Source organism: Caenorhabditis briggsae (assembly GCF_000004555.2).
Source record: "Caenorhabditis briggsae complete genome, chrV, whole genome shotgun sequence".
NCBI lineage: Eukaryota > Metazoa > Nematoda > Chromadorea > Rhabditida > Rhabditidae > Caenorhabditis > Caenorhabditis briggsae.
Genome location: NC_013488.2, coordinates 17002664 through 17015357, shown reverse-complemented (window position 1 = coordinate 17015357; position 12694 = coordinate 17002664). Strand labels below are relative to the sequence as shown.

At 35.5% G+C, this 12694-nt stretch overlaps 4 protein-coding genes and 1 non-coding gene across 5 annotated transcripts in view; 2 read left to right on the top strand and 3 right to left on the bottom strand.

Moving 5' to 3' along the window:
- Positions 1–12694, top strand: part of CBG22832 — a gene marked incomplete at both ends in the record, with an annotated part of 19509 nt that overhangs the window by 2463 nt on the left and 4352 nt on the right. The window lies entirely within an intron of this gene.
- CBG22833 lies at positions 121–698 on the bottom strand (the record flags this gene model as incomplete). The annotated part of the gene is made up of 2 exons (XM_002638241.2): positions 121–598; positions 646–698. The coding sequence occupies 2 exons, from the start codon at positions 696–698 to the stop codon at positions 121–123; spliced, it is 531 nt and encodes a 176-aa protein (XP_002638287.2).
- On the bottom strand, positions 2630–2702 carry CBG28192. Its single transcript has one exon. It is a non-coding gene (tRNA).
- Positions 4260–9578, bottom strand: CBG27292 (the record flags this gene model as incomplete). Its single annotated transcript, XM_045238417.1, has 17 exons — positions 4260–4469; positions 4515–4634; positions 4705–4824; positions 4873–4978; positions 5878–6059; positions 6106–6167; positions 6218–6572; positions 6793–6933; positions 6990–7107; positions 7490–7665; positions 7711–7830; positions 7881–8000; positions 8049–8160; positions 8447–8643; positions 9101–9217; positions 9268–9408; positions 9465–9578. The coding sequence occupies 17 exons, from the start codon at positions 9576–9578 to the stop codon at positions 4260–4262; spliced, it is 2511 nt and encodes an 836-aa protein (XP_045100556.1).
- CBG22835 overlaps positions 11417–12694 on the top strand; it is a gene marked incomplete at both ends in the record, with an annotated part of 3853 nt that continues 2575 nt past the window's right edge. The window contains 2 exons of the mRNA XM_002638242.1: positions 11417–11603; positions 11651–12287. Coding sequence (XP_002638288.1) covers positions 11417–11603; positions 11651–12287 — 824 coding nt within the window. The remainder of the gene's footprint in view (positions 11604–11650; positions 12288–12694) is intronic.

Sequence of the window (12694 nt, the reverse complement as noted above, 5' to 3'; positions counted from 1 at the left end):
TTCTCCGAAATTCGAATCTCCGGGTCCACATAAAATCCATTAATCGTCAATTTTTTGGCATTTTTCCATTGATTCAATTTTGAAATTTCTTCCAAATCCCAATATTCTTTTTCATCGGTTTTATTCCAAATTTCCAGGAGTTTTCGGATTTATTTTCGATAAAATTTTGGGAATTTGACAAGGATTCGATGTTTCAATTTCAAATTTTCCAAGTTCGAAATTTGAATTATTCTCATAATTTGCCGCCAAAATTTTTCGAATTCCATAGATGATTTTTAAGGGATTTCCAGCTAGATCCAGCTGGAATTTCTCCATTTTCAGCTTTTGATTCTTCCAGAAAATCTCGAAATCCTTCAAAAAAATATCCATATAATTCGAATTTGCCAAAATTCTTTTCTTTTGATCCCACTTCAACAAACTTGATCTATTTGGAAGCGTCTGATAAATTATCAATCTTTCCGAATTATCCAAAAATCGATAAGTCGATTTTATTGATTTTGGTTCTACAGTAATCCGAATGCTTTGTAATTTTGGATTCATTTTTCGGAAATTATCGATGAAAAATCGAATAGATTGGCAAACTTTTCGAAGGGAAATTCTGCAATTTTTTTTGGAATTTTGTCAAAAATTGAAAAAAAAACTTACAAATCGAAAAAATCCAAATCGGATAATATCTTTTCCATGACTAGTTCGGGCATGTTTTTTAGAGAATTTCTATTGGAATCCATTTCTTCGGTCTGAAAGAAACACATTTTTAGAAAAAAAAATTATGAAATTAAGAAATGAGAAAATTCAAAAATTCGGAAGATTGAAAATTTCACATTTTAAAAATTCAGAAATGCAGAAAATTCGAAATCTGGAAAAATCTTAAATTTTCAAGTTTCGAAAATTTTGAAAATTCTGAAATTTAAAGGGGGGGGACAGGAGATTTTACGGGGGATTTTTGGGGCCAGAGTATGCATTCCTACCGTCACGGTGTACAACGCTAAATGTCACTCTGCGTACAGCTGTCGTCCTCGCCTTTATGTATGCAATCGGGCAGCGGCTCTCTCTTTGCCCGCGTGGCTCAGTCGGTAGCGGCGCCGCACCTCCAACACTCGCCTCGACAAGTTCAACTCCTCGAGGGGCATATTTGAACGAAATTTCGACAACATTATTTTTCTCATGTCCCCCCACCTTAGAAAAAATCAAGAATTTGAAAATTAAGAAATTCGGGAATTCATGAGTTCCAGAAATTTAGAAACAGGAAAAAAAAAGTTTTTTGGAAATTCGAATCTTCAGAAATTCAAAAACTCAAAAATTCGAAAAATCGAAAATTATTAAAATTAGAAATTCAGAAATTCAATCATCCAAAACTCTGGAACTTCGGAACTCTGAAAACTAGAAAATTTTGAAAAAACCAGAATTTCAAAATTTCAGAACCTCAGAAAAGCAAATTATAAATCTGAAATCTTTATGAGTTTAAAAATTCAAAAATTCAAGAATCCAAAAATCTAAAAAAAAATCCGGAAATTTCAAAAAATTAATTTTTTTGATAAAAATACAATTTTTTTAATTTTGGAAAGTTATGANATTTAAAAGAAAAATTGGAAAAAATGTTTCGCAAATTTTTGTTTAGAATTTTATGTAAAAATAGAAAAAAATGGACGACAAATTTAAAATCAATGATATTGGTTTGAACAAATAGTGATAAAAAATTGATAACGAAAAAACTGGGCGAATTTCGATTTATTTACATTGTCTGTGAGAAAAACTGCTGACACATGCATTTATCTCTGCGTCTCTTCATTTTTTCTCGTTGTTCTCTTTTTTGTTCAGTAGAGCGCAATATCTCATACTGTCAATCAGTCAGGAAACAAGAAATTCAGAAATTCAGAAATTCAGAAAATCAGAAATTCAGAAATTCAGAAATTCAGAAATTCAGAAGTTCCGAATTTCAGAAGTTGTGAAAATCAGAAGTTCCGAAAATCAGAAAATCAGAAATTCAGAAGTTCAGAAATTCAGAAATTCAGAAAATGAGAAATTCAGAAATTCAGAAATTCAGAAATTCAGAAATTCAGAAATTTAGAAATTCAGAAATTCAGAAATTCAGAAATTCAGAAATTCAGAAATTCAGAAATTCAGAAATTTAGAAATTCGGAAATTCGGAAATTCAGAAAATGAGAAATTCAGAAAATGAGAAATTCAGAAATTCAGAAGTTCAGAAATTCAGAAATTTAGAAATTCAGAAATTCAGAAATTCGGAAATTCAGAAATTCAGAAATTCAGAAGTTCCGAAAATCAGAAAATCAGAAATTCAGAAGTTCAGAAATTCAGAAATTCAGAAATTCAGAAATTCAGAAATTTAGAAATTCAGAAATTCAGAAATTCAGAAATTCAGAAATTCAGAAATTCAGAAAATCAGAAATTCAGAAATTCAGAAATTCAGAAAATGAGAAATTCAGAAATTCAGAAGTTTAGAAATTCAGAAATTCAGAAATTTAGAAATTCAGAAATTCAGAAGTTCAGAAATTCAGAAATTTAGTTCAATAAAATTTTTATTTTCGGAAAAAGTTGAAAAAATACTCTAAACCAACTCTGAAGTCAAAACAAACTTAAAAAGAAATCAAAAAAGACATAAAAAAGATTTCGCTCCCGGGTGGGCTCGAACCACCAACCTTTCGGTTAACAGCCGAACGCGCTGCCTATTGCGCCACGGAAGCACAGGTCGCATTGAGCGAGGAGGGCGTACATAAGGCTGCCGTTGTGTGAGTGCCTTGTCGCTCCTTCTTATAGGTCTACGAAGTCGCGCCTCATTGTGTGCGTTAATGGCGTATTGGCAGCGCGCTGGGCTACCGATCTGGACACAGGTCCTGGGCGATGATGCGCATAAATGACCCGATCCATATGCGATCCTCTAGAAGTCCGTTCGACACATATCGCGAACAACGAGCTGCGATGAATCTCATATGTGTGCGATGCGGGGAGGCTGAATCGAGTGTTCCGAATGCGCGCGTATCCTAGATGGATGCTGGGTGGGTGGGCGATGTGTGCGATATGGGTCTGATACGGTAGGCAGACTACAACACTCCGAAATCCCGGATGCGCCCATTGTTTACCGTAAATCCACACCGGCAACTTTGTCAATTTTTCGTCAATTCGAGCCTACATTTCTGGTTTTTCGATTATTCCTTCGATGTTTTTTGTGAAAAAGAGTTATGGCAGACTAAAAAATCGCTGAATTCTTGCAGAAACATGTCTTTCACTCGTCAATTGCTATGTTTTTCTCCAAAATAGGTGATATTGAGATTTTTTGATTTCACTTTGTAATTATTGTAAAAATCGTATTTTCAGGTGGAATAAAAGGTAAGTTGGTAAGTATACAATAATTACAAAGTTTAAATTATAAAAATTTTCAATTTTTCATGCAATTTCAAAAAAAGTGAAAGTGAGACATATTTTTTGAAATGAAAACAAAACAATTTTTAGCGAATTTTTTCCCATTTTCTTCTGTTTTTGATTGCATATCAAATTTAAATGGAAACTGCCATAAGTCTTTTTCAAAACCAAAACATTGAGTTTCGAAAAATCAGTAATATGTCGTTCAAAATATAAAAAAATATGGAATAATAAAGGAAAAGTACGAAATCGGAAGACCTGAACAAAATCACATCCCAATAGAACTTAACTGATACTTCTAGGAACCCCCAACCAACGTTTTAGTTCATTTCATCGAGTGCCAGCAAGCCAGGCGAGGAGATGCTTTGCGGCGGCGGTGGCCCCATTTTGGGGTTCANCGAGGGGGCCCAANACCGCCCCCCCGCCNNCTCGGAGGCCAGAAGAAATTNAATAANTTTAAAGTGGACGCGGGTTTGATCTAGATCATGATCTATTTCTTCAAAATCAACTGTTGGCAAGGCGCGCTTTTTCGCTGTTCATTTAAAACTGTGAAACTCAGCCAACGAAATTCGGCAGCGAATTTAGAACTTTTCCTAAATTTNCTGGGGCGCACTTTTTGACCCCCTCGCTTGAACCCAAGTGTGTGCCCCATATGCCCCGTATATGCCCCATACCGGCGTCCTTTCCCTGTACCCAATTCATCGGCGCGTCCTCCGTCGCCCATCCATTATGCGTATGCGCGCCCATGACCTGTGGGAGGTCGCGGGCTCGACTCCACTTGGGGGCAAAAGGATTTCTTATTATTTTTGCTAATTTTTTCGGGTTTTTTCATCGAAAACTTTATTTACAACATTAATTCAAACATAAAATCAACAAAATGATCAAAGTTTTGGGCTCAAATGCTCCCAATAAGACCCAAAAATGGCAAGAACCAATCCAATAGCTACGTAGCGAGTGTAGATCATATATGGATTTCTTGGGACGAAAAGCGGTTCAATATCGAAAATTGGAACAGTCCAAGTGAGCGGAGGATCGCGAAAATAAAGATAAAATGTGAATAATTGAAGGGAAACGATCACAAGAAGCCAAATCTGAAAATTTTCTAATTAGAGCGAATTTGCACTTTTTTGACCTACCAGTATACTGAAATCTGGATATTGATTGAGGAGAACGAAATGCTCAAAAGTTTGAAGAATTTTCACCAATTGCAGCTCGAATGGAAGGCATTCAGTGGTAAGAAACCAGGAGACCTGGAGCTGTAAATTTGGGGAGAAAATCGAAAATTTCGGGTGAACAGAAAAATCAAAAAAAAATCAATAAAATTACCTGATCGAAAATCTCGTTGGCCAGAATGAAGGGCCAAATGACTTTTCTGGTATCATCTACAGTATACTTTGCAATTTTATAAATGATTTCCAAAATAATCAATTGTCGGAAAAAACGAGACTGAAAAAAAAGGAACATCTGGACATCCAGACACACAGACAGACTCACCCGATTCCGCTGCAATAATAAATAAACAACTGTGATAGATGAATAGGAGTAGAAAGTGAAAAATTGAAGAATATCGGGAGTTACTGCCGGTTGGGAAATCACAAAACTGGAAAAATAATCGATTTTTGACATTTTTGGACTATGGTGGCCTAGAAAAATCCACTTGCAAAAGTTAGGCCACCATCTTTGAATTTTTAGTGGGCATTGACTCATTTTTTTGGAGTGTATTCGAAATTGCGCTACATTTAAATCGCTTTTCAATCTCTTTCTTGAGCAATTTGAGTCATTTCGACCCGCGGCCGAGTTTTTGAGATTTCTAGGCCATCGACCCAAAAAAGGCACAGAAAAAAGTCGAGACGCTGAAATTGGGTAAATAGCTGAAGGAACGGATAATGCGTCAAGGCACGAAGAATGCGTCAAGGCCCGAAGAATGTGCCATGACCCGGAAAATGTGTCAATGCACGAAAAATGCGCAATGTCTCGAGAAATGCGTCAAGGCACTGAAAATGCATGTTTTCTTGCATTGGCCTATATTCAGTGCGTTGACGCCTTTCTAGTGCCCTTGTCTCATTTTAGTGTCTTGGCGCACTTCTAGTGTCTTGACGCATTTTCAGTGTATTGGCGCGTTTCCAGTGACTTGGCTCAAGTGTTGTTTACTTGCTTACTATTTGTTCGTTTGACGCAATTTTGATACCTTATAGTTAGCGCATTTTCAGTGTCTTGACGCATTTCTATTGCCTTGGCGTCTTTCTCGCTCACGTGCTTATTAATTGTCATCTTGACGCATTTTCAGTGTCTTGACGCGAATTCAGTGTTCTGACGCGATTGAAAGTAAGGCCCCCATTTTTTGAATTTTTGATGGGCTATTTTAAGTTTTCTTGAGCAATTTGAGTCATTTTTACCCGCGGCCGAGATTTTGAAATTTCTAGGCCACCAATTGGAATTACGTCGTTTTATCCGTTTTTTTTCTAGATTTTTCTGTCTAGAAATGTTCAATTTCCTTACTAAAACAATTTGCGCAACGCATAGAAAACATTATAGTCTTGCACATCCATCCGCCACATCCATCCGAAGGCAATCAACTGAAGCACTGGTTGTTCGATGGAGAAATCGTTGGTGGGATAGAGTTCCGAGGAAGAATCCGAGAATTCGCGAGACATTTCGTGAAGCGCGTCTATGTAGATATTCTGAAAAAAATCGATTATCGACTTTTTTTTTGAAAATTTGAAAAACCTGAAAATATCGTTGTTTCTTCATTTTTTCCAGATTCAAAAGCTCTTCTCGATACTCGGGATCTGAAATTATCGATTTTTCTGTGCGCCTGTGTGTCCGGATGTCCACAAACATGGAGAATAAGTGTAGTTTGTAGTCTTCACGGTTTCCAGGATGATAATATCGTAAAATTTCCATTTTAATGCTAAATTTTGAAGAATGAAATCTGAATTTTGCAAAAATTCCTTCTGAATTTTCAGTCCACAAAAGGAATATATCTCCAGAAGAAGTAGATCAATATTTTTAGCCAAACTTTGTAAGATGAAATCTGATTTTTTTGAAATTTCCTCATGAATGCTCAATCCACATTGAGAATTTGTCTCCAGAAGAAGTAGATCAAATTTTTGAAAATATAGATTATCTCGAAAATTTTCAAACGATCCAAATTCATCACACGATAGCTGTCGAATTTCGAATTGTGGAAAAATCTGAAATTTTTAAAAATTTCTAGGCCATCTGTGAAATTTTTTAGGCCACCTTGACGTAGTCCTTCGATTGAAAATCGACAATCCAAGGAGTCGATTTTTCGGAAAAATTCGAAAAATGTTCAGAATTTTCCAGAATGTCATCGGTTGCGTCGGCGATGAGGTTGAACTGGAAAATTATATATATATTTTTGAAATGTTTGAAAAAAATTGTGCGGATTACTGTAGAGAATGCGTTATCCATCAGGAAATCGGACACATTTTGAATAAAATTTGGATTTTTAAATCCAAATTTCGACGAATGGAACAAAAATCGAACATCGGTCCGATTGGGATCCGGAGTGCCAATTTCCTCCCAAATTTGCTGAAAAAAACGTCGATTATCGATTTTTTGCGGTAGAGCGCGATTGCAGTGCTAACCACGGTATGATTCTTTCCGATTCGATACTCTGGCTGACTGAATTCGTAGATTGAAGTGGTATTTGTTAGTGGTAGATTGTACAGAATGAGCAATGTGATTAGTAAAAGACGCATTTGTCTGAAAATTTGGGAAAAATCGTATGAAAATTGGCTAGAAATCAATAAAAAAATCACATTTTCTCGACAGAAAAAAAACATCGTCGGAGGTACTGTACTTGTTTAAAGGCATACGACTTAATTTGTTTATAGGTTTCGCAACGATTTTTTGCATTAATTTCAAGAAACTAGCATTTTTCAAAGATTTTCGCTCGAGAATCTCTGTCAAATTGCTGAAAATTGCAAAATATATCCAACAGAAAAATGACGCGAAATTTAAAAACTTTATTTTCAAAAGTGCATTTTCAAGTGAAGAAATACATTGATTTGAACATATGAGCAACAGCTAAGGTTGCAAGAAACGACATTGTCAAAATTTTCCGCTCAATTGCTTCCAATATAACCCAAAAATGACACAAGTCAATCCAATCGCCGCGTAACGTGTGTAGATCATATATCGATTTCTTGGGACCAGAATCGGTGCGATATCGAAAACTGGAACGGTCCAAGTGAATGGTGGAAACAAGAAAAATAGAGAAAATGAGAATAATTGAAGGGAAACGATCAGAAGAAGCCAAATCTGAAAACATCAGCGATAGAGCAAATTTGCACTTTTTTGACCTACCAATATGTAGAAATCTGGATATTGATTGAGGAGAAGGAAATGCTCAAAAGTTTGAAGAGTTTTCACGGTTTGCAGTTCGAATGTAAGGTACTCAGTGGTACGGTACTTGAAGACAGTGAACTGAAAATTTTGGTGAAAATCAATAGTTTCAGAAAAATCGATAAAATTACCAGATCGAAAATCTCGTTGGCTAGAATGAAGGGCCAAACGACTTTTCTGGTATCATCTACGATATATTTTGACAATTTATAAATTATCTCTAATACAATCAATTGTCGCCAGAAATATCTCTGAAAAATGGTGGAAGTATGGACATTTGGACACACAGACAGACTCACTTTATTCCGCAGAAATGATATATATTGGTATATGTGAAGCAAATTAAAGTAAAAAGTCACACATAGAAGCGCTTTGGGATCAATTGGATGTGCAAGTCTCGAAATTATAAAACTGAAAAAAAAAATCGATTTTTTGACTTTTTGAACTTTGGTGGCCTAGAAAAATCAACTCTGCAAAAGTTAGGCCACCTTAGATTTTGGTTCATATTTTCGGTATATATTCGAGATTAAGTTATAATTTAATGTCCTTTAAAGCCATTTAGAGCCATTTTTTACCCGTGGCCGAGTTTTTGGGATTTCTAGGCCACCAATTGAATTACGTTATTTTAAGCCATTTTTTGACCTGATTTCTTCGAATTTTCTCAATTTTTCCCCAAAAATGCTATAAAACTTCTTACTAGAACACATTTCGCAACGGATAGAAAATGTTAAAGCGGTGTGTTCTATTTCGCCGCTGTATCCATCGAAATGTAGGCAACATAACCACTGAGCAATCGACGATATCGTAGGAGATACCGTCTTCTGAGTCATAGATTTTCGAGAGAAAATCAGACCAATCTCGAGACATTTCGTGAAGTGCGTCTATGTAGGCGTTCTGTAAAAATCGCTTATCGATTTTTTTTCAAAAATTTGAAAAACCTGAAAATATCGTTGCCCCTTTATATTTTCAGATTTAAAAGCTCTTCTCGATACTCGGGATCTGAAATTATCGTGTTTTCTGTGTCTCTGTGTGTCTGGATGTCTACATACATGGAGAATAAGTGTAGTTTGTAGCCTCCACTGTTTCCAGGATGATAATATCGTAAAATTTCCATTTTAATGCTAAATTTTGTAGAATAAAATCCCATTTCCTTGAAATTCTCTTATGAATTTTCGATCCGCATTCAGAATATGTCTCCAGAAGAAGTAGATCAAATTTTTGAAAATATCGATTTTCTCGAAAATTTTCAAACGATCCAAATTCATCACACGATAGCTGTCGAATTTCGAATTGTGGAAAAATCTGAAATTTTTAAAAATTTCTAGGCCATCTATGGAGTTTTCTAGGCCACCTTGACGTAGTCCTTCGACTGAAAATCGACAATCCAAAGAGTCGGTTTTTGGGAAAAATTCGAAAAATATGGAGAATTTTCCAGAATGTCGTCGGTGGCGTCGGCGATGAGGTTGAACTGAAAAATTGTTTTTCTTTATTAATTTGAAAAAAAATTGTGCGGATTACTGTAGAAAATTCGTTATCCATCAGGAAATCGGACACATTTTGAATAAAATTTGGATTTTTAAATCCAAATTTCGACGAATGGAACAAAAATCGAACATCGGTCCGATTGGGATCCGGAGTGCCAATTTCCTCCCAAATTTGCTGAAAAAAACGTCGATTATCGATTTTTTGCGGTAGAGCGCGATTGCAGTGCTAACCACGGTATGATTCTTTCCGATTCGATACTCTGGCTGACTGAATTCGTAGATTGAAGTGGTATTTGTTAGTGGTAGATTGTACAGAATGAGCAATGTGATTAGTAAAAAACGCATTTGTTTGAAAATTTGGGAAAAATCGTATGAAAATTGGCTAGAAATCAATAAAAAATCACATTTTCTCGACAGAAAAAAAACATCGTCGGAGGTACTGTACTTGTTTAAAGGCATACGACTTAATTTGTTTATAGGTTTCGCAATGATTTTTTACATTAATTTCAAGAAACTAGCATTTTTCAAAGATTTTCGCTCGAAAATCTCTGTCAAACTGCTAAAAATTGCAAAATATATCCAACAGAAAAAATGACGCGAAATTTGAAAACTTTATTTTCAAAAGTACATTTTCAAATGAAATTTTACAGCACCCCGAAAGAGGATTTCGAGAGAAAATTTTCTGAAATTGACCAGCGGAGCGCGCTTGCACTTTTCTCTGCGTCTCTCATTTTTAACACACATCTCGTCGCTCAATTTCGCTTGCATTGAGTATTCGATTTATTTCTGTCGTTTTTCAGAAAAAAAAAACTGAGTTTTAGAAACTTTTTTATATCAAAACCTTTTGAAAAGGGTTTAATATGTAGTTTATCAGCATAAGGAATAATTATTTCAACATTGAAACACTTATGGAATGTTAGCGACTCTCCGACGGAAAATTGGCGAGATGTGAACGTTATGTCCCTTCAAAGTAAGTTTCTGGATTAAATTACTTGTTATTAGTACCATAAAGATGGAAAATGTTAAAATGAGTAGTTATTATTGAGCACTAGTCAAGGAAAATTAGTTCATATATTGAAAATCAACTGCAAAACACAATTTTCAAACAAATCTCGGTAAAAAAAACTATAGGATGAATAATAGATTTCGCAGATGATCCAGAACTAATAAAATTTCAAAAAATTGTTGAAATTTTTATATATTTCATATTTTTGCTCTAGTGAACTTCCTGGCATATTAATGTGTATGAAACGTGTTGTTTTTTTAGCTGGTGTTCATTTTTGTTGGTTTTTAAGCTAATTTCTTATCTTATTATCGAATTTTATGCTAAATTTGTGTTATTTATACAAAAAAAATCGAAAAAAACTTCCACTCGAGTGTCTTGATTTTTATAAAAATTGTATTAACTCCTCAGAAAACATCGATGTTGTGAAAAATTTTGCATTTATATATGCTTAAAAACATCCTCTACAAAAGTTAGGTCCGTCCAATACACGAAAATGCTTCCAGTCCCCGTAATGTTTGCTCAAAGTGCAAAAATTCGATTTTTTTTTTAATGAGGTGACAAGAGAGTGTGTAAACAATGAGAGGCGCAGAGAAAATGCAAGCGCGCTCCGATTGACAAATTCAAAAAAAAATTTTCTCGAAATCCTCTTTCGGGGTGCTGTGTATTACGAAAATTGGCCTTGATATGTTAAAAAATCAATATTTCCAGATTGAAAAATGAATGTCATTGTTGTTAAACCATCATCAGTGTACGCTTTGGACAAATTAATGACGGGGCTAAGGTAGTTGGGGGGGGCCACTTTTTTTTCGTTTTTTGAGGCTAATTTAGTGTCTCTGGGGTAGAAAAGAGCGGCGAAGAAGCCTAAGCCTATTTTTTAGACAAATTCCCATCTAAAAACACAAAAAAAAATCTTCTAAAAAATTTTTTTTACCGGTTTTTCGTATTTTTTACCGATTTTTCGCTCATTTCTCGGAAGTTTTTGTTTTCTGGGATCCACGTTTGTTCAAAATTCCTTTTTAAAGTCTGAAAATGGAATTTTAAAATCATTCTTCGTCCTCGAGAACTACAAAATTTCTTGCTCACTCTAAATTTAGATTACTGTAGCTCGAAAATGCTAGCTGTTTTTAGCTGTTTTTGCTGTTATTCGCTGTTATTAGCTAGTATTCTAATATTCGCTATGACTGCCGTTGCGGCTATATTAGACTTAAAGTCTTTTAACCTAATCAAAACCTGGCCGGAGCTAGCCAACAAAACCGACGACGAATTCGATGAGTATCTCGCTGAAAGAGGCTTGCTCTGGAGAGAAAATCCATGTCCGTCTTGTCACGAGTCGAGAAAAATCTCTAAGCAAAAGAATGCCTCTGGTTAGTAGATTAAAAGTATTTATTTCATGCGAATTAATTGTTTATAGGAGCGTTTTGCAAGCAGAAATTTGAGTGTTACAAACGAGCATGTCGAAATTCACGTTTCAACTGCAAAACTGGATATTTGAAGGGAACTTTCTTTGAGGGATTACGTGGAAGCCGTAAAAAGATTTTTCTGTGTAGCTTCCTCTATTTGAATGGAAAGATGGTGATGAAAGAGTTGGCAGAAACTTTGGAAACTGAGGAAAAGACAGTAATTCAGTGGTGCCAATGGTTCAGGGATATCATGGCGGAGAGTTTATATCAGCCCGCAATTATGATCGGAGGTGTTGAAGAGACGGTTCAGATCGATGAAACAAACATTGTCAAGAGAAAGTATAATGTGGGAAGGATCGTTCGTAATGGATGGTTAATAGGCGGTATCCAGAATAACACTCGTGCCGTTTTTATCGAAATCGTCGATAAAAGAGATCAAGCAACGTGTGAAAGAATCATTCAACAATATGTTGCTCTAGGCACAACAGTCATCACTGACTGTTGGCGAGGATACAACGGACTCGCGGCGCTAGGTTATGATCATAAAACAGTGAACCATTCTCAAAATTTTGTGGACCCTGCCACTGGTCTCCATACGCAGAGAGTTGAGTCGCTTTGGAGCCATTTGAAGCGTAGAATCAAGCCAAAGTGCGCCTTAAAGGAGATTTATGGGATGATCACTGGTTTGAAGCTTTATGGCACTTCAAGCACCACGAAGAGGCGAAGCTCTACGAGCTTTGGGCTGAGATCGCTAGAAGATATCCACTCACTTAAAATTCTTCGATGGTTCCGAAAATTGTTGTTGTTTTTAATGTCATTAATCAATAAATGTTAAGAAAAAGTTTTTTTTGAATTTGGCGCCAAAATGCGTGTGTCCCAGAGGAAGGGAAACAAGGGGTTTTTGCCTAAGCCTATTATTTAAAACAAAAAACAAAAAGTTTTGAAAAAAATTTTTGGCCAAAAATTTGCAAATTTCACTGATTTTCGCCGATTTCAACACTTTTTTGGCTGAAATTTTTTTCAAAACTTTTTGTTTTTTGTTTTAAATAATAGGC